Source organism: Crocuta crocuta, unplaced genomic scaffold, assembly GCF_008692635.1.
Source record: "Crocuta crocuta isolate KB4526 unplaced genomic scaffold, BGI_CrCroc_1.0 scaffold149, whole genome shotgun sequence".
Classification (NCBI taxonomy): Eukaryota; Metazoa; Chordata; class Mammalia; order Carnivora; family Hyaenidae; genus Crocuta; species Crocuta crocuta.
In genome coordinates, this window is record NW_027551561.1 from 499837 (window position 1) to 526042 (window position 26206).

At 42.3% G+C, this 26206-nt stretch overlaps 1 protein-coding gene and 1 pseudogene across 1 annotated transcript; one reads left to right on the forward strand and one right to left on the reverse strand.

The window, feature by feature from the left end:
- Positions 1 to 2773: 2773 nt before the first annotated feature.
- LOC144219731 (olfactory receptor 1P1-like) lies at positions 2774 to 6011 on the forward strand (annotated as a pseudogene).
- Positions 6012 to 21356: 15345 nt separating this feature from the next.
- Positions 21357 to 22313, reverse strand: LOC144219600 (olfactory receptor 3A10). Its single transcript, XM_077749622.1, has one exon. It carries the CDS (start codon positions 22302 to 22304, stop codon positions 21357 to 21359), a length of 948 nt encoding a protein of 315 aa, XP_077605748.1. The 5' UTR covers positions 22305 to 22313.
- Between the last annotated feature and the right edge of the window lie 3893 nt (positions 22314 to 26206).

Genomic DNA, 26206 nt, shown 5'->3' on the forward strand with positions numbered 1-26206 from the left:
GGTATCTCAGAGAGGTGGGGTTGTAAATGGCTTTCAGTTAGTAAGTGAAAGCTCACTAGTTGTAGTAAACCCTGTTTGGAGAAACAGAGCAGAAAGGAGTAGGTCGACCAGGCAAATCCAGGGGCAACAGCGTCTTCCAAGAGCAGGGCTAGCAGTGCCTTTGGAAGCCTTGACTGGAAGAGGGAATTATAACTTGTCAGGCTTGGCATGCGCCTTTCCTTCACCAAGTTCTCTGTATAGTAAGCAGAGGGCTCCAATGAACCTTAGTACGCTCTGATCATGCCCATCAAGCAACACTCTGATATAGCTTGTCTAGAGGCAGAGGATTTAGTGCCAGCAGAATATCTCTTCTACCTTTAAGTTCTTTTTATCAGGGGTGGGGAAAGAGGGTCTTCTGGTTTATATGTGTCCCTACCTGAAGCTTAGTTAATGGGACTCCTTTCTTGAAAAGTGGACTCACCCTTGACACAGGTTTCTGAGTCTACAGGGTTGAGAACTTAACAAAATGTCCCTTTTGAAGTACTCTTTACCAGTTGATTTTCCCAGTTATGTTAATTTTTGTTTCATTGCCAGTCTTCTTCACTGAAACAGTTTGGCCAAACCAACCAAGTGTTTCCTATTCAGTGAATAAGGGAAAGAGAAGAAACTATAGCAGAAGACATCAGGTTAGAAAGAAGGAAGAAGTTTCTGGCACATGGCTATGTCTGTATTCCTGGCAGTGCCAATACAGTGCCTTGCATAGAGATGACGCTCAATAAATAAACTCATTTGTTGACCTTATCTCAGGAGACATATCTAGTAAGAAGTTGCTATGGTTGAGGTCAAAGACGTTACTGTCTGTGTGCTCTTCTAGGATTTTAATTGTTTCATGTCTCACATTTAGTCTTTAATCCATTTTGCATTTACTTTTGTGCATAGTGTAAGAAAGGGGTCCAGTGTCATTCTTCTGCATGTGGCTCCCCAGTTTTCCTAACACTATTTGTTGAAGAGACTGTTTTTTCCCCCATTGGATATTCTTTCCTGCTTTGTTGAAGTATAGTTGAAATGGGTTCATTTCTTGGCTTTCTGTTCTTCTCCTTTTGGAATGTGTGTGTATTCATGTGCCAGTACCGTAGTGTTTTGATTACTACAGCTTTGTAATATAAGTTGAAGTCAGGAATTGTGATGCCCCCAGGTTTGCTTTTCTTTTTCATGATTGCTTTCGCTATTTGAGGTCTTTTGTGGTTCTATACAAAGTTTGGGATTGTTTCTTCTAGCTCTGTGAAAAACGCTGTTAGTATTTTGTTAGGGGTTGCATTAAATGTGTAGATTTGGCAGGACACTTTAACAATATTCGTTCTTACAATCCATGAGCATGAAATGTCTTTCCATTTCTTTGTGTCTTCTTCAACTTCTTGCATCAATGTTTCAAAGTTTTCAGAGTACAAGTCTTTCCACTCTGGTTAAGTTTATTCCTAGGTATTTTATGGTTTTTGGTGCAATTGTAAATAGGATTGACTCTTAAATTTCTTTTTCTGCTGCTTCATTATTTGTGCATAGAAATGCAACAGATTTCTGTACACTGATTTTGTATCCTGTGAGTTTACCGAATTTGTGTATCAGTTCTAGAAATTTTTTTGGGAGAGTCTTTTGGGTTTTCTATATTGAGTATTATGTTATCTGGAAATAGTGAAAGTTTGACTTCTTCCTTGCCAATTTGGTGCTTTTTATTTCTTTTTGTTGTCTGATTGCTATGGCTAGGACTTCCAGTACTATGTTAATTTTTTTATGTTTATTTTTGAGAAAGAGAGAGAGGCAGAGCATGAGCAGTGAAGGGAAGAGAAAGGGAGAGACAGAACTGGAAGTGGGCTCCAGGCTCTGTGCTGTCAGAACAGAGCCCAGTGCGGGTCTCAAACTCGTGAACTGTGAGATTGTGACCTGAGCTGAATTCAGAGGCTTAACTGACTGAGCCACCCAGGCCCCTCCAGTACTACCTTAAATAGCAGTGGTGATAGTGGACCTTCCTGTATTGTTCCCAACCTTAGGATGATATTTGCTGTGGGTTTTTTTTGTGTATGGCCTTTATTAAACTTACTTTGTTGGAGGCTTTTATGATGCATGGAAGCTGTGCTTTGTCAAATGCTTTTTCTGCACCCATTGAAATGATCACATGGCTTTTTTATTAATATGGTGTATCAGGTTGATTGATTTGTGAATATTGGACCACCCTTGCAACCTAAGAATAAATCCCACTTGATTGTGGTGAATGATTCTTTTAATGTACTGTTGGATTGGGTTTGCTAGTACTTCAGTGAGAATTTTTGCGTCCATGTTCATCAGGGATATTGGCCTGTAGTTTTCTTTTTTAGTGAGACTTTATCTGGTTTTGGAATCAGGGTAATTCTGGTCTCATAGAATGAAATTGGAAGATTTCCTTTATTTTCTATTTTTTGAAATAGTTTTAGAAGAATAGCTGTTAACTCTTCTTTAAATGTTTGGTAGAATTCACCTGTGAAGTCATCTGGCCCTGGACTTTTGTTTGTTGGAAGATTTTTGATTACTGATTCAATTTCTTTGCTGGTCATCAGTCTGTTCAAGTTATCTGTTTCTTTCTGTTACAGTTTGGTATTTTATGTGTTTCTAAGAACTAACTAACTGTAATTTAAGTAAAAAGTTTAAAAAATTATTTATTTTCCTTTAACCTGAATTGTGGGCATAATTCTAATATATACAGAAATATGCTTACAGTGTTAGTGGGACTCACTGGAGGTCTCTTTCTCTGGCTTCTGGGCTCATGGCAGGAGGGAACCAGACCAGCATCTTTGAGTTCCTCCTCTGGGGACTCTCAGAGCGGCCGGAGCAGCAGCGCATCCTCTTCCTGCTATTCCTGTGCATGTATGTGGTCACCGTGGCTGGGAACCTGCTCATTGTTCTGGCCATCGGCACTGACGCACGTCTTCACACGCCCATGTACTTCTTCCTCGCCAGCCTGTCCTGTGCTGACATCCTTTTCACCTCCACCACCGTGCCCAAGGCCCTGGTGAATATCCAGACCCAGACCAGGTCCATTTCCTACGCAGGATGCCTGGGTCAGCTCTACTTCTTCTTGACTTTTGGGGACATGGACATCTTTCTCCTGGCCACAATGGCCTATGACCGCTATGTGGCGATCTGCCACCCTCTCCACTACACGATGGTCACCCCTGCCCTCCAGTGCTGCACCTTCATGGGGACAGTCTGCCCCTGACCAGCCTTGTTGCCATGGCCTACACCTTCCTCATATTCTGCTTTTCCTTCTGCTCTACATCACCCCTGACTGGTTTGTGATCTGGGACCATGAGGAAAATATTTTTTTCTCTGACATGCATTTGATAAGTCTCTTCCTTGCTCTTGGTGGAGTAATTGTTTTAGTCCTGATACTTATTATTTTCCTTTATTGAAATATAATTTATATACAGTAAACTGCACAAGTCAGTAAGTTCAGTAAACTTAGACAAAATGTATTAACATATTACTTATTATCATATTGTGATCATTCTAGTGAAGATACTGAATAGTTTCATTATCCTAGAAAGCACCTCATGCTCTTTTCTAGTCATCCCCCACCTTGAGGCAACTACTGATATGATTTCTATCACCATAGGTTAGATTTACTTGTTCATGAACTCCACAGAAATGGAATCATACAGTATGTACATAGGATGTACTCTCTGCGGTTTGGTTCCTTTTGCTCAGGATAATGTTTTTAACTTTATCTACAATGATAGATGTGTCAGTAGCTTGTGCCTTTTTTTACTGCTGAGTAGTGTTCAGTTGTATGGATTTATAGTGATAAACTCTTCTTACTCATTCTTCTATTGATTAATATTTAGCTTATGTCCAGTTTTCAGCAACTGTAAATAAAGCTGCTATGCACATTCTTCTTTCCTTTTCTCTCTCTCTCTCTTCTTTTTATCTTTCTTTTTCTCTCTCTTTCACTGCTATGCATGTTCTTATGCAAGGACTCTTGCAGATATGTTTTCATTCCTCCTTGATGTATATGGAAGAGGAGAAGTGCTGGGCCAAAAGGTAGAAGTATGTGTAACCTTCTTATAGTTTTCCAATATGGTTTTGGTTTTCCAAAATGGTTCTATCAGTTTATGCTACCATTGGTAATATTTGAGAGTTCCAGATGCTCCACATCCTCATCAACACTTGACATTGTCAGTCTTCTACTTTTAGCCATTCTACCAGCCCTCTTATAGCTTGACATCTTTTTGTTTGTCTGTATTGTCTCAGCTATCTTCAGAATCTTTTTTTTTCCCCTAAGAGAAATACCAGTGGTTCCCATCTTGCTGTCGGCTCCCTGGTCTATGGGACAGCTCAGTAGAGGAGATCAAGTAGCCACTGTTTTGTACACAGTGAAAATGTCCACGCTATACATTTTCATCTAAAGCCCTAGGAACAGGGCTCCTGGGTGGCCCAGTTGGTTAACTCATGGTTCATGAGCTTGAGTCCCATGTCAGACTCTGTGCTGACAGCTCAGAACCTGGAGCCTGCTTCAGATTCTATGTCTCCCTCTCTCTCTGTCCCTCCCCTGCTCACACCCTGTCCTCGGTCTCTCAAAAACAAATAAACATTAAAAAAAGTTTAAAGCCCCAGTAACAAAGGTGCAAAGGACTCTCTGGGGAAAACTCTCAAGGCCAAGATCTCCTTTTCATGGGTTAATTGAAGTGAACAGAGAATGCAAGGTCAGGAAGGAAGAGAAAAAATAAAACTAATAAAATGAGTAAATAATAATAATAATAATAATAGCAGCTACTCCTTTTAGAATACATACTGGCCATCACACTTCTGCTTAAATGTATTGTCATTTAATAATCCCAATAGTTCCATAAATTTGGGCATTGTTATGTTTGCTTCATAGATGACAAAACTGGGGCTGAGACATAAATTGCCATATGTCACACAGCTTGTAAGTTGAAGATCCAGGATTTGTACCAGGTCTTTTGACTCTCAGGGTGTAGCCCTCTCACCCTTGTTTCCCAGAGACTTTCTTCTGAGAATTAGCATTCAAATTTCCTAGAGCTCCCACTGGTTATCCGGCTAGTGAGAGAAATACATGACCCACTAATATCCCGCATATGAAGTGGGTTTCTTCACCTGACCAATGGAAATCTCACCAGTTCCACCTAAGCTAAAACAATTCCCAGAGAAGGCCTTCTCCAGTTCAGCTTTCTTGCTTTAAATAAACTGACCAGTCCTCAGAGCAGGGTCCCTGAGATTCTGGACTTAGCTAGGGTGGGAGAAGTAGGTGGAAACATCAGGATAAAGATGAAAGTGAGAATATCAACTTAGTGTTCACCCTATGTCTATTCTGCATTTATAACAGGGCTAGGATTTACCTTTGGGGAAATTCCTTTACCCCATGTATGTGATCTTGGTTTAGGGCAGTAAACCCAGATGTCCTGACTTTGCAACATATTAAATTGAAGGGATAACTGGAAGATACTTCCATGTGGCCTTTTCTTTTCCCACTTAGTCCCTGGGATTTTGACTCTTATACAAGAATAGAAGAGAACTGAAGAAAGGCTCCAGTCATTCTAGTGGTGGGGCCCAGAAGAGATACTCAAGGGCTTCATGTTATCAAGAACCCCTTAGGCTCCCTGAGTCCTATCTCTGCAAAGATGGCTCTTTCATCATCTCTTTGGTACTGTGTTCTCCCCCATATCTTTCCAATAATTTTTTTCCTCTGAATAAGTAAGCTTATGTTGCTTGCAGCTAAAGAACCTGTGTCGGGGACAGTCGAGCCCACCATGTGTTCCCAGTGTCCCCTACACTCAGGTTCAGGTTGTGAGCAGAAGTGTGGTGTCACTTCTGGTCTAAGTTAAAAGCCTATGTACCTCCTCGATTCCCCTCTTCCCTGCTGCAGTGACCTCAGAGGTGTTGGGTTCTCAGTTCAAGACAATAAAGCCTCTGTCAACTTGGGTCCTTCAGCAGAGCTCCACATATGTACCTACGCCATGATTGAGAAATTACCTTTCTTGCGCTAATCCCTGAGGTTTTGAAGATACTTGTTACCTCAGCATAGCCGACCTTATCCTTACTAAAAAGAACACAAATTGGTAGGAACAAAATGTGACAAATTCATTGCTGTGGCTTCTGACACACATTCACAAAAGAACATTTGTCTTTGTCTCAGTTTCTTCCAGTTCTCCAGAAAAAGTTATCACTTCCACTGGAAAGGTCTATATCATCAGATCCAATATTATATTTTTTCAGTTTACTTCTGAGTTTTATGTTTGCTTTTGTGGTAAGCTCTGTGCAGTAAGGTGCATCCATCATATTTTCTGTAGTATCACAGCGTACTTCACGTAGAGCATGGAACAATGAATGTTTATAGAATGAATACAGTTTCCCAGATTTCTCAGGGAGTTATGACGCTGTTTTTCAGGATCTGATGAACTGTAGTGATACTATCTGGAGTTTGTTGTGGTCTAAGTAGCACTGGTTTCCATGACATGGATTATGGGAGAGAGTCTTACCATCTTAGGGTTTGGTCTGGGCTTGGCTAGATGCTTTCTTAGTGGGCATTTTTGCTGCTAATTTAAAAGAGTGTATTCTCTAGGCACAATAATGGAATTTCAACAGAATAGTTATTTTAATTGTTCACTGACTTATTTATTTTACCTTAACAGTGACATGTTCTGCATATTGATTAAGAGGTCTTTGAAGCATTTCAGGTTATCTGCTTCTGTTCCAATTATTTTAGGGCCATAGCTTCTAAACATGGTTGATTCTGAAAAGAGAGGAGCTTAGGAAGATGGCGGGGTAGGAGGACCATGCGCTCACACCGTGCCAGGCTTACACCTGGGTATCCTCCACATCCAAGCAGTAAGCCAGAGAGCAGCCCAGACCGGCAGGACAAACTCCGCAACTAAATATAGGGAAGAAGCTGCATCTGAAAGATTAGGAACGTCGTCAGAAGGCAGAGGGAGGCTGCTGGCGGGAGGGAGGGAGATTCGTGCAGGGAGAGGGCAGAGAAACAGGCCCTCACACCAGGGAGCTCCCACGAGGAGGACTAATCCCCATACCATTTGGCTTTAAAAACCAGAGGCGCTGAATTCCATGCGTTTGTAGAACTAGTGGAACTTGGAGCCTGGAACTGTAAGTCAGGTGACTCGCACTGGGGGAGCCGGGAGGGTAAACGACAGCGGTGTCACCACCGTCACAGAGACAGCAGCCTGCTCGGAGACGCAACAGAAAAAGGGCAGTTTACACAATGCTGGGGCAAACGGGAGCCAGATCTGTTCATACGGACTTCGGATTTCGGAGCGTGGGGGGGGATTTCTTTGGAAATGAGAGAGCAGTCAGGCNCCCCCCCCCCCAACATAAACACAGAACCACCTGCAGGAGGTGGTGATGCCCAGGCACTTCTAGCCTCGGCCCAGGGATCAGGGCAAATTTTGTTAAAAGGTCTGCCGTCGTCCATGGCCACGAGCTTCCTGTGGATGGTGGCCCGCGCCCTCCCACGCTGAGGGACACCTGGCCTGTTGACCTGATTTCGGACTGCGCCTTGGATGCCTGGGAGAAGTCTCCCAGTGTTCCCCGCGCTGAGGCTGCCATCTGGCGGCAGGGGCGCAGGCGGTGCCTTACCCAGACGGGTTCGGAGAGAAGGGGATGGGCTCCAGGTGATGGCGGTGATCTCTGACTTGATGTCCTCACTCTAGAGCCTGGAGTTGGCCTGCTGCGTGTGACGCTTTGAAGAATGCCCTCCTGAGTTGTGCAATTCCCTGATTATCGAAGCTGCGCGTTCACAAGTTCATTGACCATTGGATGTCTTGTGCGATTTCCAAGTCCTTGTCCACTTTTTTGTTGAGTTAATTTGTAGAAATTCCTTAGTTACTTAGTTAGTTGTATATATATATATATAGCACAGTCTGTAGCTTTCTTTTTATTCTCTCATCCGTATCTTCTAATGAACAGAAGTTCTTCATTTTAATGCAATCAAGTTGCTCAGTGTTTTCCCTTTATAATTGATGTTTTTGTCTTATTTAAGACAATTTTCTCTATCCTGAGTCCTAAAGATATTCTGTTTTATTATTCACTTGAAGCTTTATTATTTCTGCCTCTACCATCTAGATCTACAATCTACCTGGAGCCGACGTGTGTGTGTAGTCTGAGATACGGGTCAAATCTCATAGCATCCTGTTTAGATAACTAGTTGTGCCATATAATTTGTTGACAAGACCATCCTTTCCCCAGTGATTTGAAGTGTCACCTTTTGTTGTAAACCAAGTGTGTGTGTGTGTGTGTGTGTGTGTGTGTGTGAAGATGCTTCTGGACTCTGTTTTATTTTAGATTAGTTAATTTGCCTATCTTTGTATCAATACCACACATCTTAGTTGGTATCACAAATAAATCTCAATATCCAGTAGAGAAAGTTCACCAACTTGTTCTTCAAACTATCTTTGGGCCTTTGCATTATCCACAAAAATTTTAGAATCAGCTTCTCCAGTCTCCCTGCTCTCCTCTTCCTCACAACACACACCTGTTGGGGTTTTGGTTGGGACAGAATTAAACATATAGATAAATCTGGGGAGAATTTACTTCTTCATATGTTATATTTTTCAGTGATGAACACAGAGCCCTTCATTTATTTTGGTCTTTAAAAATGTCTCCCTATTATGTTGTAGAATTTCCAGCTCAAGTTTTTGCGCATCTTTTATCAACTGTATTTCGGGGCATCTGGTATTTTTGATGCTATTGTAAGTGCTATCTTTTAATTCTTATATTTTAACTGCAAGCTACTGGTATACAGAAGTCCAACTGAGTTGGTATCCAGCAATCCCACTAATCTCAATTATCAATCTTAATGGTTTATCATATAACTTTTAGATTTTCTAAACACACAAATATGTAATCTATGAAAAGTGATCATTACAGTTCTTCCTCTCCAATTCTCATTATTTAAATTAATATTGCTGTTTTGCCTTATCAAAGGAGGCCAAATCAGGAGGAAAGCTTGCAACGTTCTGTCTTAGTTTGGGCTGCTATAACAGAATACCATAGATTGGGTGGCTTATAAACAACAGAAATTTATTTCTCATAGTTGTGGACTCTGGGAAGTATAAGAATAAAGCACTGGCAGAATTCGTGTCTGGTGGGAACCTGCTTCCTGGCTCGTGTGGCCATTTTCTCACAGTGTCCTTACATGGTAGAGGGTATGGGAGAGCTCTCTGGGGTCTCTTTTACAAAAGCACTAATCCCTTTCAGGAGGGTCCATCCTCATGACCCAGTCACCTCCCAAAGGTACCCCTTCCAAATACCATCACATCAGAGACTACGTTTCAACGTATGAATTTTGCAGGGGCACAAACATTCAGTCGACAGCAAGCATGATGTTTGCTGTAGGTTTTGGTAGATGATCTTCATTAAAGACGTTTTCTTCTATTCATAGTTGTATCCATGTTATTGTCACAAATGGATATTTATATTACCAAATGTTTTTCTGCATCTAATGACAAGATTAGTTGATTTTTTTCTCTTTTTTTATTCTGTTAATTTGGTGAATGGTCCTGTCCTTTGAATGACACATCAATTCTGCATGTCTGGAACAAACCCAGCATTTTGTATTGAAGCTTCTATGGTATATATGACTGACTTATTTTATTTATGGTTTTTCCATAATGCTTATGATGACATTGCCTGAAGCTTTATTTCTTTTTCTTTTGTTGCTATTTTATTTTAGAGAGAGTGAGGAAAACACAGTAGGGGATGGGGCAGAGGGAGAGACAGGGAGAGAAAGAGGGAGAATCTTAAGCAGTCTCCATGCTCAGTGCAGAGCTGGATGTGGGGCTCAATCCCACAATCTAGGATCTTGACCTGAGCCAAAATCAAGAGTCAGATGCTCAACCGATAAAAGATAAATAGAAATAAAAGAATGAATAAGAATAGAAAAAGATAAAAAGATAGAAGAAATCATAATTTCTTTTAATGTCCTTGATAGGTTTTGTTATCAAAGCTATCCTACTTTTATAAAACAGTTGGGGGACGCCTGGGTGGCTCAGTCGGTTAAGCATCCGACTTCGGCTCAGGTCATGATCTCACGGTTCATGGGTTCGAGCCCCGTGTCAGTCTCTGTGCTGACTGCCATCTCAGAGCCTGGAGCCTATTTCAGATTCAGTATCTCCCTCTCTCTGACCCTCCTCTGCTAACGCTGTCTCTCTCTCTCTCTCTCAGAAATAAATGAAACATTTTTAAAAATTTATAAAACAGTTGGGGAATGAATTCTGCTTTTCTGTACTCTAGTAGAGATTGTGTAAAATTGACATTATTTATTCCTTAAATATCGGGTGGAAATTCACCTGATGCTTTTTTGTGTGTGTTAAAGGTTTTTAGTGAAGGTTTAATTTCTTTAATAATTATAAAACTGTTCAGATTTCACATTTCTTTTTTTTTATTTTTAAATTTTTTTGGAATAAAGTTTTTCATACATTCTTTTTAAAAATTAAAAAAAAATTATTTCTGAGAGAGAGAGAGACAGCGTGAGCAGGGGAGGGTCAGAGAGAGAGGGAGACACAGAATCCGAAACAGTCTCCAGGCCTTGAGCTGGCTGTCAGCACAGAGCCCGACGTGGGGCTTGAACCCAAGAACCATGAGATCTTGACCTCAGCTGAAGTCGGCCGCCCAACCAACTGAGCCACCCAGGTGCCCCTCATTTTAAACTTCTTAAGGTGGGTGTTTAGCTCATTGCTTTTGGAAGCTTTTCTTCTTTCCTAATATGCAGGTAAGTGCTTTTGACAATCTTCAAGGTCCTAGAGAAAAAGGATTAGAGTTCAGGGTGTAATGAAACAGACTTTTTTGGGCTGGGATCCAGAAAGGCTATATTTTATTTATTTATTCATTTATTTTTTTGAATTTTTAAATGTCTATGAATTTTTGAGAGAGATACAGACAGAGCATGAGCAGGGGAGAGGCAGAGAGAGAGGGAGACACAGAATCAAAAGCAGGCTCCAGGCTCTGAGCTGGCAGCACAGAGCCTGATGTGGGGCTCAAACCCACAAATCTCAGAGATCATGATCTGAGCCAAAGCCGGACAGTTAACAGACTGAGCCACCCAGGCGCCCCTGGAAAGGCGATACTTTAATAGCAAACAGTGAACTAGAAATAAAAGGACCTCTGCAGAGACACTAGCACAGCCCCATGTTATCTCAGTTCCCTGAGTTGTGTTGGGATGATCCTGAACTTGAAGCTCCTTAGTCGCTTGGCTGCACCCTCTGAAATCAGCAAAGGGCTCCAGGGGAAAAGCCTGAATGGGCTCGTTTCTGTGTGATTTCATCTTTCTCTGGGCTCTGTCCTGGCAGTTCTTCACTGTTTTTATTAGCTCTGATACCTTCAAGAATACATTTGAATATATTTTGTCCAGCTTTTTCAGTTGTCCCAAAAAGGAGGCTTCGTTCAAGCTACCTCACCTGCCATTACAAGTGGAAGGTGCATCTAATTCTTTATTTTTCACAGGTGAGCTGACAGCTCCCTTCTCTCCCACCCACAGCGAAGCTTGGGGACTATTGTCTTAAATTCCAGTGACTTGAAATTTCACAATGATTGCCTTTGGGTAGATCTGTTTTCATCCATTGTGCTTTGTATCTGGGCATTTTCTTGAGATCTTGAAATTAAAAACAAAAACAACAACTATTACTTCCCCCACCCTCACCCCATTTCCTTTGTTCTCTCTCTAGGGAACTTTTGCTATTCAGGTATTGAAACTTTGGACCCTCTTTTAAAATCTGTGGTTTTACTGGATCCTGCTTCTTCTTTCTTCATTGTAAAGATCCTTCTTATTCCCAACCAGAATGATGGGCGCATCGGGGTAGAAATGATTGGTCTCTGGGGTCCATTTTACTGGTGTTTGGAAAAGTACTATGGCAAACCACAGAGAAGCAGCTCAGTACCCCATTGACATCTGGGTAGGAGAGAGGTCTCAGGCGTCCATAGCCTTCCTGCCCAGCCAAGTCCCACAGGCCAGCTCCACCTCCGCCTCCAAGTGGGCCAAGTAGCTCTCAAATACCCTGGCATGTAACTGAGAACGGTCCTTGACTAAGCAGCTCTTGCCACAGCCACTGTCACCCCTGTGACAGTGGCCACAGTAAATGAAAGTAAGAAGAAACATACTAAAACCTTAGCAATCTCCAAAGTGAATCATTGGGTAGGGTATACTGAGCCTATTTGGTCAATAAGTCAAATTCTTAACTGTTTTTGCATTAGATTTTCATCTGAGGAAGTGTGTGCTTGTCTTTCTGGAACCTAAATGTCCAGTTGGGATTTGGAGATAAGAAAAAGGAATGAAATTAGACAAGGATATCAGAACCCACGTTTGCAGCGTAACCCAGGGTCAGTCTCTACTTGTTCAAGTAATTATCTTCACAAGATACAGAAAGCAATCAAAGGGGAGAAGTAACCACTCTTCTAGGAGAAGGTGAGTTGGCGGTTAGGGTAGGAGTGGGAAGAGATGCAGTATTGGTTCATTCAGAGAATACTTACTGATGACCATGTGTAGCCAGTTCTGGGGGAGTTTCAAGAAAGAATACACGCATTCTTGGTCTTGTGGAGAACGCCGTCCAGGCTAGAAGAGGTGAGAGTTAGGAGGGCGTTTCCAGTGTGAGCACAGTCTGGGCTCCCAGAGAGTCTGATACTTGGATACATTTTCAAATGCATAGTCTTTATGCATTTTTAAATAATTTTATATATTGTAGAGTATAGAATGGATTTTTAATGAATAAAAATTACATGTCTCTCTCCCTTGGGTACATTAATGGAGTTAGTACTTGCACTGAACATACCTTGACTCCTTAAAATAAAATTCTCTCTCTTCTTTTTAGCATTTTGGTTTTTTTAAATTATGCTGACCAATGCTTATCATAAGATTAATAGAAAATGTAGAAATGGATAAAGAAAGAATAAAGGTCATTCAAGATGCTACCAGTCAGATAATAAAGTTCTCTTTTGTTTCGTGTTTCTTCCACTATAGCTGAACACCACTAATTACATTCCTTAAAAACAGAGGAAGTTTTCTTCACTGGGTTGTTTGTTTTTCGGGTGTGTAGTTTGGTGAGTTCCTTATAGATTCTGGATATTAACCCTTTATCTGCTAGGAATTTACCNCAGGAAGTTTATGTGGATGTGGTTTTTAAGTTTTGTCAAAATGTGTATGAAAATTATTCTTTTCTGATATTTCCATGAATTCTTTGATGTCCCCCCCCTCAAGAAGTAGAACATAATTTCCGACCCCTTGAGAGCGGGCGGGACTTGACGACTCACTTCTAACAAATAGAATATTGCAGAAGTAATGGGAGTGCCCCGCCCAAGATTTGGTTCTGTGGCTTTGATCTTCAGTATTCCCTCTGTGTCTCCCTCACTCTCCTTCTCTCAGCACTCTCTCTGACAGAAGCCAAGGCAAGAGCATCCTTACGGAGGGAGGCTCACATGGTGATGAATGGAAACTTCCAGTCCCAGTCAAGTCTTCAGAGTCTTGCCATGCCAACAGGGGTTGACTACAACCTCATGAAAGATCCTGGGCCAGAACCACCCAGTTAACATACTTCCAGATACTTGGCCCTCTGAAGCAGTGTGAAATAATACTAGTTATTTTAATCTGCTTTAAATGTTATTGTTTTCCTGGCTTGCACATCCTTTCTGAAGTTTTAAAAATTTAGATATTCAAAAAAAAGAAAAAAGACACTTATTTTCACTAGAAACCACTATGCTGTGAATTATTCAGTTTTAGAATTTTAGTCCCCATTCACCTGCTATATTCAGTTGACTAGTACCTGGTTGATGTCAAGGCTGGTCACACGTGTTTATTTCCATATGCATGACACAAAATACTGATCAAAGCTTGATCAGCACTGGCAAGGAGAGTTTTAAATTTTTCCACTGGACAGGGCACCTGGGTGGCTCAGTTGGTTTAAGCCTCCAGCTTTAGCTCAGGTCATGATCTCATGGTTCATGAGTTCAAGCCCCACATCAGGCTCTGTTTTGACAGCTCAGAGCCTGGAGCCTGCTTCGGATTCTGTGTCTCCCTCTCTCTCTGCCCCTCCCTGGCTTGTGCTCGTGCACTCTCTCTCTCTCTCTCTCTCTCTCTCAAAAATAAGTAAACTTTAAAAACATTTAATAATTTCCACTGGAAATACACCAGAGGGCTTTGCATATTTCAGCAGGATAGACAGTGAGTTTGCTTTTTTTTTTTGCCAGTTGCAAAAGAAGTCGCATGAGGAGCTCTGGGCAGTTATCTGGTCCCTGATCTAACTTAAGAAGTGTGGCCAGAAAGGCAGTGCACACTTGAGGGAACTCAGTGAGATCAGCTGGGGATTGAAAGAAGTCAGATGATATATCCTTAAATAAACTGAAAAAAAAAAAAAAGAAGAAAGAAAATGTTACAGAGTATTGTTTGTCAGAATTTTCCCTTTGCCGTTGTTTTCATCTGTAAAATGAAAATTCTAACATTTGTCTTATGGGACAAATTTATTGTAAGGATTAAACAAGGTAATGTATGTGTAGGCCTAGTCTCTGGGTAGTTGTTAAATGGAAATAAATAGGGATCATTATTAGCAGTAATAAAAACATACTGAAAAAAAATAAAAGAGCATTTTAATAGATATTATGACATTAAAATCAGTCATCATTTTTAGGCCTCCAAACTATTAAAAAATAATCAATATGGAAATGTGCGTACATTAAAGAAGTGACATTTCTACTATAAAAATTTTATTTTAGGATCTGGTGAGTTGGTCATAATAATTGTCTTGAGACAAAACACACTGATACTTATTTAGAAATAGACAACTGATAGAATGGAAGACACAGGCCATAAATACATTTTTGGATTTATAATAATTCAATGTGTACCTACGTGAAGCTGTACAAACAGGTAGGCAGGGAATAGAATATTCAATAAAATATTTAACACTGTGTTGAGGCATTGACTGTTCACCTGAAAAACAAAGACCTCTTGGATGCATATATTATACAATGTGGCCAAACAAATGTAAGAGAGGCTTAGGAGTTAAATACAAAACTCAAAATTGAAAACGTACACGGGAGCATATAGGTAAATGTTTATCATCACTGTCAACAATGGCAGACATTCTCAGAACACACAGGATGCAACAAGGCTCAAAGGAAAGATTTGGCTACTTGAACGTTTAAGAAAATTAATGTAAAAAGTTACTCAAGTTAAAATTAGGCAAATAATACTTGGAAAAATATTTGCAGAGAATGTGAAATGGTTAATGTATTTAATCTTGGTAAAGATCTATTAGAGATTCCTACCAAACAAACTTAAAAAAAGAAAGAAAGAAAACGACAAAGAAAAATGAAGTGAAAACGCTGAGATCTCGTTACATAAATAGGCCAAGAAAGGCAATTCACAAAAGAGAAAAATGCAAACATGGTTAGCAGACAATACTGTTTTACTAGTAAGCAGAAAAAGCAAAGTTATTATATATTTTTGGCTCTAAAATTAGAAATGATAAAAAAAAATACTAGTGATGGTATGATGAAATAAATAGACACGGATCATTTCCAAATGGATACCCTGCCACTTTCCTCTTGGTAAATAGTTTAACAATATGTATTAAGAGTCCTAAAGTATTCATATCTTATACTAAAACATTTACTTCATAATAGTAACAAAACCATTATTTATTGATAAATAAACTTAACAGAGGGGCACCTGGGTGGCTCAGTCTGTTAAGTGGCCGATTCTTGGTTTCGGCTCAGGTCATAATCTTGTGGTTCATGAGTTCGGGCCCTACATGGGGCTCTGCACCAACTACATGGAGCCTGCTAGGGATTCTCCTTCTCTCCCTCTCTCTCTGCCCCACCCCTGTTTGTGTTCTCTCTTTCTTAAAATACAGAAATAAATTAAAAAAAAAAAAGAAATAATAGAAAGGTGGAGGTTCTCATTTTTAAAAGCCTTCAGAGCTCTTCTTTAGAAGTAATACTTGAATAAATCAATAGACCACACCATGCCCCTATCTAGAAAGGTAAATTGTAGAGCTGTCAATTTTCCCAAAACCATCGATAAATTTTACACATTCTAATGCAAATTCCAAAGGTACGAGGTTCCCATCAGAAAAGTGATGTGAATATATATTCTAAAGCTACCATGGTTGCAACATTGTGGCACAGACAGAATGGTGTAAATCAGTGCAAAGTCCAGTAGCAGACAGGGTGTACAAAAGCACTTAATGCTTCACAACGGGAAGTACTTCAAATTATTGGGAACAGTCTTAGGACCTAAGCTATAGAAAAAAAAATAAAGCTGTATCAGTATATCACATCATGGATGGAAATGAATTTGAGATGTAAAAGTATAAAACATAAAATGTAAAGAATAAAATCATAAATAGTAGAAAGTATAGATACATATTTACATAAACTTGAGGTGGGGAAAATAATTTTAACGTGACAGCTAAGACAAATAATAAAGTAAAATATATGCTTGGCTACAGAAAATGTTAAAAGTCTGTGTGTCAAAAACACCAGTAGCATTAATGTAGCAAAGATTAAATAAGGAAAATATTTGCGGCATTTATGAAAAAGAGGTAACACTTGTATTAATATAAGAAGAAAATCTCGGCCTCCCTCACAAAGAAACACAACTAAAAGAGTAATGGGAGATAGTGATTCACTTATCACATCGTAAAGATATTTTAAAATGGTAATACCTGGGGTTGGTCAAAACTGGGAACGTAGCCCTGTTGCGTTGAATTGGTAGAAAAACCAAATGGTACAATCTGCCTATTGATAATTTTTCAATATTCATAAAAGTGTTGAATATAGATACACGCTTATAATCCGTTCAAGGAAACAGCTGTGCAAAGACATATCAAAGCCCTGCCTTTTAGAGTGAAAAACTGGAAACAACCTAACAAGTCAAGGCAGGACTTTGATCAAGGAAATCCTGGTGCAGTTATAAAGTGATACAACGAAGCAGGTGCACTTATTCATATGGGATTGAAAACAACGAGGCTGTCCTGGAGGAGCGGGAGACACAGAGTTCTGGATATGAGAAGGTTGTGAGAACAAAATGCTTAAAATCAGACAGGAAGTGAAGAAATGGGAGGCCAGGGTTTGCAGGGAGGCTGAGACTCCTGGCCAGACATTCTCTGTCTGAACACCTCCTCCCTCTACTCACAACTTTGCTAATGAATGTTACTAATGACGTTACTGCAACCATCTATCGCTAATTGGTCCCCTACACTGTCCTCCCTAAGGTCTCATTTCTTTCTGACTTAAGGACCAAAAAGAAAGGAAGTCTTCTCTGGGCACACCTTCCCTCCGGCCTTATTAGAGATGCAGAAGGCAGTCAGCAAATCCCACCTTCCCTTAGCCCCTAGGCTGCATTATTTTGAACTCTCATTTGGGAGCTGATTAGAAGATTCTGTTTGTGGATCTTGGAAGGACTCCATTCCCCAATCCTGACCCTGGCTGTCTCGGTGGGAACCTTCATTACAGCCGTTCCTGGGTGGGTGGGACTCCCAAGGTCCTGCGGAGCTGGGGAAGTTAGCAAAGTTTATCAATTAGCTGCCTCTTGTGAATAGACCAAAAGATACTGAGCTGTTCGGGGGCCCAAGAGACTAATCATGCTTCCGCCCATGGCACAGGACGAGGTGGTGCAGGGCGAGGCGGTGCAGGACAGCAGCTTTTACAGGACTGAGTCTCTCACCAGCTCATTCAAGGGAGGTGAAGGCAGTGCAGTAAAAAGGGCATAGCACTGGCTGGGAAAGCCAGCATTTTAGTGGGGGAAATCCCACTGCACTTGTCAACTCAATAATTCTGTATTTCAATCCATTCGATCCTCAGAATAATCATTTGAAGTGTATGTTATGATCCCCTTTGCATAGATGAGAAAAGTGGGGCCCACAAAGAGGAAATGGCCTGCCCAGCGTTACACTGCTAGGAGAAGTATTAGCCCGGAAGCTGGGTCTCCTAACTTCTGTCTTCACTTGACCACAGCGTCTTCAATTTAACTGGTAGCATGGCCTTCTCAGATTGCTGCCTGGCACATAGAAGATGCTTGCTTCATATTTGTCTTTCCCAGATCTTGTCCTGGACAGCTACCTGTCAATGGCAAAGTAAGGTCTGAATTCTTTTAGGCCCCGTTATCACCATCTACCCAGATCCTACAAGCATAAATTCTGAAAACAGGTGAAATATTATCTGACTGGTGTTCCGAGGTTCCTTCCCAAGCTCTCTTCTTTCTGTTTCAAGTAGTGTTAGCTCTCCGGCCCACTGCTACTACCTCCAATCTGGGCATCTCTGCAGTTGCTGAAGACCAGGAACTGACTTTTACACATCACAGGTCCACTGCACATGAATTAATTGTTCCTGGGCTTGAACACCTGTTTTCAGCCTTATCCCTTGTCCATTTAATTGCCCATGGTCCCTTATTTTCTCTCAGCCTTTGGCATCGTATGAATATTTATCATATGGTAGGTGAGTGAAAAACGCCCAAGATATTTGGAAGGGACTAATTACTGATACAGGGAATTGATGGTTGGCAAGTTCATGTAGCTTACAGTAAAAGAGGCTGGATTAGAACCCAGGTCTCCACATGTCTTGTCTAAAGCTCTCTTCACTCAACTATGCTGTCCTTCCCATTTCTGAGACTGCACCTAGAGTCATTATCGCCCCTTAGTTTTATTAGAAGCAGGTTGGGAGGGAGGCAAAGATCCAGGCCCACGAGTTGGCGGTTGGAGGCCGCCCTACCTACCAAGTCTGCCTGTGGCCTCTGGAAAATCATTTAGTCTGTCGGTACCTTTGCTTTTGTTTTTCATCTGCAGAGTGAGGATAATAGAAGCTGGCCTTCTCACTCTGCAATCCTGGCCCTGGTTGTGGTGACACTCGACTATGCAGTTGCAATATTCAAATGAACAGATTTCAAAGTGTTTCATAAATACTGTTATGTGCCAATAGAATAAAAGAGAAAACCCACTACTGTTATAATTTCCTTGAGTGTTAAGAGTGTCTTTCTCTGTGCTGACAAGTGGTGAAGCCTGGTGATGGGGAAGGAGGCATGATTGGGATGCATCTGACAGCAGCTTCAACTACTCGCATGAAGATGCCCAATATGTATAAAATGACATCTGCTGAGCCTGACACATGGGTCCTGGATGTCCTCAAAAGTTCACAAAGTACCTGGTGGCATCTGTAACATATTCCTTTGTTTATGAGCTCTCTGAAGTCCCGGTGGCTGGACCAACATGTGGCTACAGGTTGTCTTTCAGTGCCGGAAGGATGGCCGTGAACCTTTGCAGCACAGGGAACTAGGAAAGGTCAACATGGGTCCCCGCAAAGATCAGTCACTACTTTTGAGTAGAATTTCATTAAAACGATTCACAATTAGGCAGCAGTGCAAAAGTGTGGTGCGGGAAAGTGGTGGTGGTGGTGCAGGATGAGGGTTGGTGTGGGATGGGGGGTAGAGCTCGAGCGTTCAGGGCCAGGAAATGGGGAGGAAGGGCCCACTGAGAGTATTCTCTTAGCATAGGGGTCGTTTGGAGGAGGGGATGGACAAGATGGCCGATGGCCGCCTCATGCCTCTCCCAGGGCGTCCAAATCATGATCAGGTGAACTCAATGGCCTTCTGTTGGATGGACAGGCCACCTTACTATTTTTCTCAAAGATGAGGATGACAGAGACACTTTGAAAGCCAGACAGAAAACATCACAGTCAATTCACCCTACCCTCCCAACTCCACACTGTCACCATTAGCACTTTTTACAATTTATTTGTTGTTGCTGTTTTTCAAATTACAGAATCCAGTGAAAAGCTTCAAATAAAAGTACACAGAAGGAAAACTGAAGTGCTCCCACAGCCCTACCCTCCTCCACAGAGGGAAGCACCGACTAAACTTGGGGGTTGTCCATGATTTTTTTGCCTACTCGCCCCCCAACCCCCCCCACATCACATTATCGTCATCTTCCAAATTTAGCAATAGATGCTATACATCTTTTCATATCAATACATTCACACTTCTTTTTAAACAAAAATATGCTTTTTATTAAAATGACTTAGATGAAACATGAATTGCTCATATTTGCATAGCAGAGTTAAAAACTATATAGTTTGGATTTCCCTGGAGAAGAAGTAGCTTTCTGAAACATGGTAACACCTAGTTTGGGTAAATAACAATATTCGCAATACGCAAAGGACGTCCTAAAAACACTATGCACTTCAGAACATGAATTAAAGACAAACACTTTGTCATAGCACATGCTCACTTGTTTACTATTAGCCGTCCCCTGTCATGCACTCCAAGTGAAGTGGATCCCGGTTTCTAGGTGTTATAGGATTTCTTTCACACTCTGGTGCCCTGTGTTCAGCTTTGCTAACTAAATGCTCTCTTTCTGATTCTCTGCAGGAAGGAGACACTCCTTTGGCTGTAGCTTCAGGCAGGTTTCTCTTAGTTTTGAGGAGAAATGATATCAGTTCACACAGTCAGCAAAGTGTTGCTCTTTTACGGAAACTCAGTGATTGCCTTTATTTCATCAGACAAAAGTGGTTTTTTCTTTTCCTTTTATATCCAGTGTCTTCCTAATATTACCTTCCCTCCATCTTTTTTTTTTTGGCCTAGAAAATCCATAGTACTTTCATTTCAGTAAAAGTTGCCCCCGCTGTGTCCTAAAATTTCATCGTCAGGATAAGTTTGTTAGTTTTTGAGAGGGGCATCTCACTGTTTCGAGTGCCCCTTCTCCTGAAACATGTTAGGATCCATCGTCATGTTGTTGGTGCAGGAGTTGTGAGAGTCAGTTCACACCTGGAGGTGAGAATGTCGTGCTCCCACCAGTGATTACTGAGGACACTGACACTGGTCTGAGGAGCCAGTAGGCGGTAATGTTGCTCTGAACAAGATGCTGGCCGGGCGTTCCAACAGGTCCTGACATCCTGCTCCGAGGCTCTGTCAAACCCCAGTGTAATTTCACTGTCCCAGGTTTATTTCCTGAGGAAGAATCCTCTAAAAACCACAGCCCATACACTGGTACAAATATATTTTATCTTGAAAGACAAGTGGAGGGTGCAAACAGTTTGCTTTTGTTAGCATTTTAAATATATTTCAGCAGAACACTCATTAAATGAAAAAAAAAATAGTTGATTTGTGTCCCATTTCCTGACCCACATTATAGCTTTCTCCCACCTGACTTTAATCTGCCTTCTCCCAGCTTTAGCTTTTCTCCCCAACCCAAGATAAACCATTTTCTACTCTGGTCCATATTATCTACTTTTTTCCTATCTCTCAACCCAGCCCTGAAGATCCCTGTAGCTGACATCCATGCCTTCAGCAGGGGAAAGTCAGGGGGTGCTCTAGAGGGGGGGTATTTTGATACTCTGTCTTCTCATTCAGGAGGCCGCTTCCCCATCAGCACCCTTTTCAGGGCGCCCTGCACATCAGGGTTCCGGAGGCTATAGATGAGTGGGTTCAACATGGGGCTGAGGATAGTATTGAGGATGCCAATCCCTTTGTCTTTGTCTGAGGCTGACACTGAGCCCAGACGCATGTAACTGAAGAAACCAGTTCCATAAAAGATACAGACCACGGTGAGGTGGGAGCCACACGTGGAGAAGGCCTTCTTCCTCCCCTCTGCCGAACGGATTCGTAGCACTGCAGCTGTGACGTGGGCATAAGACACTGAGATGAGGATCATGGGGAACACCCCCATGAAAGTGGCCCCCACAAAAAGCAGCTGCCCATTGAGGTGGATACTGGAGCAGGAGAGCTGGAAAAGGGGTGGGAGGTCGCAGTAGAAGTGGTTGACCACATTAGGGCCACAGAAGTCAAGCACAGACACAGCCACTGTGTGAGTGAGAGCATTGATAAAGGAGATGGTGCAGCAAATGCCCACCAGGGCACCCTGGACTTCGCGGCACATGCGGGTGCTATAGGTGAGGGGCTGGCAGATGGCCAGGTAGCGGTCATAGGCCATGGCCGTCAGAAGGTGGCAGTCCACACCAGCCAGGAGGTGGAAGAAGAAGAGCTGTGAAATGCAGGCAGCATAAGGGACTCTGCACTGGGGGGACAGGAGACATGCTAGCATTGGAGGGACAGTGACAGTGATGCATCCGATGTCCAGCAGAGATAGATTCCCCAGGAAGTAGTACATGGGCGTGTGGAGCTTAGGCTCCACAAAGATGGCGGCCAGGATGCTGAGGTTGCCCCCAACTGTGACCACATAGGCAAAGAGGAAGACGACAAAAAGGATGGGTTTCAGTCTTAGGTTTTCTGTCAGGCCAAGAAGGATGAACTCAGTGACAGTTGTCCTGTTCCCCCAGGCACCTGGCTCCATAGGCAGCAGCTGCTGAGCTCTGTAGTGGGAGGAGCAGACCTGAACCTGCCAGAAAAGGAAAGAGGCACGTAGTAGGCACCTGTGTCTACTGGATGCAGGGTAATGTGGCATGGGCACCTACCAGCTTAGAGTCTGAGCATCTCCTGCAAACCCCCATGATGCCAGACATGAACCCTTTACTTGCTGTTTCAGGCTGAGATCCAGAGGATCACAAGGAAGGGGCCGGGGCAGAGGAAACTACTCTGGGGCCCAGGACACTGACTATTTATCAACATTTTAACAGCTCTTAAGGTTGTATCAGTGTGTAGTGGCTGAATAGCAGTCTGACTAGCTCAGTGAATAGATGAATGTATGAGGTTCTAGAAAGCACAACATAGGAGAGTAGCAACAATCTAAACAAGGTAGGAGGACAAGAGATCATGAAATCAGAAAGAGATGCAAGAGAGAGTGAGCAAAGAGAGGAGCAAGGAGCTGACCAAGGTACAGAAGTACTCAGACGCTCAATAGGGAAGGACATGAAGGTGATTTCATGTGATTTAAGGTGATTTAAGAAAGCACTGACAACATTTTTAAAGTGTAAACTCAGAATTGTGCTACGAACTTCAAATTTGTTTTCTTATTTAATTTTCACAGAGCTCTGTGGGGTGACTGCTATTTTATATATGTAATCAGGACACTGAGATTTTTAAAGGTTAAATAAGTAGTCCAGGGTTGTAAACTGGGGTCTCAAACCCAGGACTATCTTATTCCCCAAATCTACACCTTAACACTGTACGGCCTCTTACAGAACTTGGATGTGTTGTTGCTGCGGCTTTGTAAGTGACACTGTGAGCTACGGAGAAGAAAGGTTTTCCTACGTCTTCAGGTCTTGGTGCCATTACAGCTATTGAAAGAAGCAGGATCCCATCCATCCATCCTTTTATTCAGTAGTTGCCTATGTGTTGAATGTAGTAAGGTTCTGCATATACTTTGATGGTGGAACTAACAGACTGGGCATGAGGTGTGAGAGAAAGAGAAGTACAGGGATGATTCCAAGATTCTTGGTCTGAGCAACTGGAGTTGCTATTAAGTGATACGGGGAAGAACGAGGATTTTGTAGGGGGTGGGATGGGACATCAGGAGATTTTCCAAGGGAAAACAGGGGAGCTGAAGTCCCAGGGAACATTTAGCCAGCTTCTACTCAATTGCACATAGTGGCAGTTTGGTTTACTAACAAATGCTTGGACAACTGAGGAGTGAACCCATGAAGTCCAAAGTTCTTTGATGTGACTGCGTCAGTGGCTCTGGAAAGGAAACTTTGGGGCCCCTGCTGCTGGACTCTTGCCTCTGCTAGGCCACCCTTTGTCCAGGACTGTACTAGTGCTCCCTTCTACCTAGAACACTCTCCCTCTTCCACACATCAAAACTCCATCTTTCCAAGGTTCCTTCCCGGGTCATTGCCCCATCATCTCAAAGAAATCTTCTTTATGCACCCTAGTTTTTAACTGATCTTTCCCTCCTCTGATGAGAGAATCAATAGCCTGGATCATTCTAGCACTTGCATGTGGAGAAAGGGGTAGGGAACCGAACCATTGGGAGGAGTAGGTTACCCGAAGTCATACCTATGACCACTCAAAACCAACAGCGCAAGACAAAGAATGTAGATTATGCTAACAGGCCACCACAGGAGACTACACGTCTCCTGGCACCATCATTCTGTCCTTTTCTGTGAAAACTGCTGGCAATCTGTTGAGCTCAAACTCTGTCGGGCCAATGCTGACCCTCAGTGGGAGAAAGAAGACTGCTAGTCTCTCACAGGTTATACGTTCCTTTCTAGAATCTACCTCCCACCTGGGATGGCCACTGGTCCCCTTAGTGGGAAGCCAGCCACTGACACTGTACATTTGGGTTCTATTTTCTATCGCAATGTCAGGCTTGGGGATACTTCAGCTCTGCTGAGGGCTACACTCAGACACAGAGTAGAGTGGCAATGCCTTCCTTGCCCTAAACAGGAGATACAGCTCTCCAGAATGCTGGAGGTAGGGCCGGGATCATGGCGTGTCCATCAGATATAGCTTTCCTGGTCAGATTGTTGTCAAAGCAACATGTAAGGGGGAAAAGGTGCTCTTGCCTTCAAGGAAATCACAGTGTCATTGGGTAGGAAGAGTTTGGAATGTGGAGTTCTAAGAGAGGCTCATGGGCTGCCTACCCAGATCAGAAAGACTGTAAATAAAAGAGCTTTCAGCTGAACTAGTGGGAGAAGACAGGGACACTTGGAAGACTGAGCTCCCTGGGCTTTAGGAAACAGAGGACCTGACAGCAATCTGTCTGATGAAGGAGACTGGACATGTAGATAACATGACTCAGATTTCACCAATATCAGCAGTTAAGAAGGGGCAAGTTAAATTTCCTTAATAGAGAGGGATTTTCTCCTTTTACTGAAATACAATAGAGAAAAAAATTACTGCTTTATGTTGGAAAAGCATAGGAAAAAGACCTGTGAGTATAGCAGGGTTCTTTCCAACAGATACCCCCCATCTCTTCCCCTCTGAGGTCGGGTGTGGGTTCTCTTCAGGCTGGGATCATTTTGTTTAGCCACAGGAGGTCTGCTGTGCAGATTTGAAGGCAACAATTGCTGCTGGATGAAGGAGCCTAAGGGTTTCTCCCAATCCTTCTCGCCTTCATTCTATAAAAGCAAATGGGCAATAATCCTTTCCTCATTGTTCATCTCTTCCTGTTCCATGATTGGAGGAGAAGACGAATTTCTTCCATTGTGGGTTTGTCCCATGCATATAATCCCTTCCCTGTTGCTGGGAAGGCCCAGCCAAGTGTAGCATTCGAAGTCAGATTGCAACCAACAAGAGAGGGTTTCCTGGGGGTGCTGGGATTGGAGTCAGAGCCAGTGACAGGTAACATTTATCAAGTACTTTGTAGCCGAGTTACTTTTATGTTTTCCCTCACTCAGTCCACACAAAAAGCCTATAAGGGAGGTAATTAATAATAACCGAGACTTAATTAGATCTTACTATTGTGTTAAGCAATGTTCTGAATACTTTACAGGTATTACCTCATTTAATGTCAAATAATCCTCTGAAGTAGATCCTATTATAATTCCCATTTTGCAGACAGGAAACGGAGGCACAAGGAGGTAAGGTAACTTGTCCACATTTAGGCAGACAGTGAGGGGCAGAGCTGGGGGTCTAATAAAGGTGGCAGGGAGACTCACCAAGAACACTCGAACACCTGCCACTTCTGGGACACGCAGGTTATTTGGTGAGAAGAGAGAGGACGTTTGTAGGGATCCCTGGTCACTGTATGAAATGTCCTCACAGATGGATTTTCCTAGCTTAACATTAAGGCAAGCCCAATCTGGGTTGGAAATCATAGCAGTGACACCGTCCAGTGTCACAGAGCGCAGTGACAAGAGTTCATTCTTGCTCTGAGCAGTGGCAGCATCTCCCCATCCTGGAAACATCTGTCCACTCCCCACTCATCCCCCACCCTGCCTGTTCGCACGAGACCCAGTTCATCTCAGTTCTCGGTCCCAGTTTGCCCTGCATAGTTCTTTCTGTCCACAAGGTCGTGCACAATCTCTCTCTCTCTCTCTCCCCGCTCCTTTTTCTTCTCTCTCTCTGTCCCTCTCTCATTCTTCTGGTTTATAAGGATGACAACTCAGCACAGTGGAAAGAGCTGTGGAATTGGAGTCCAGGCACTTACGTTATTTGTGTTATAAACAAGTTTCTGGTAGCATTGGGACCTTGCAGAAAGGAAAAAAAGAAGGGAGAGATGGAGAGAGGAAAGAAGGAAGGAAAAGAAAATAAAACAGAAAGCTAGTGTTTACTTACATACAAACTTTTTTCAGGTATGTTACTCCATTTACCTCTATTATATGTTACTACATTATAGGTTACGTTTGAACTTAG

Excerpts from the sequence above, each read along its gene's own strand:
- LOC144219600 (XM_077749622.1), bottom strand. The coding sequence starts at position 22,304 with ATGGAGCCAGGTGCCTGGGGGAACAGGACAACTGTCACTGAGTTCATC.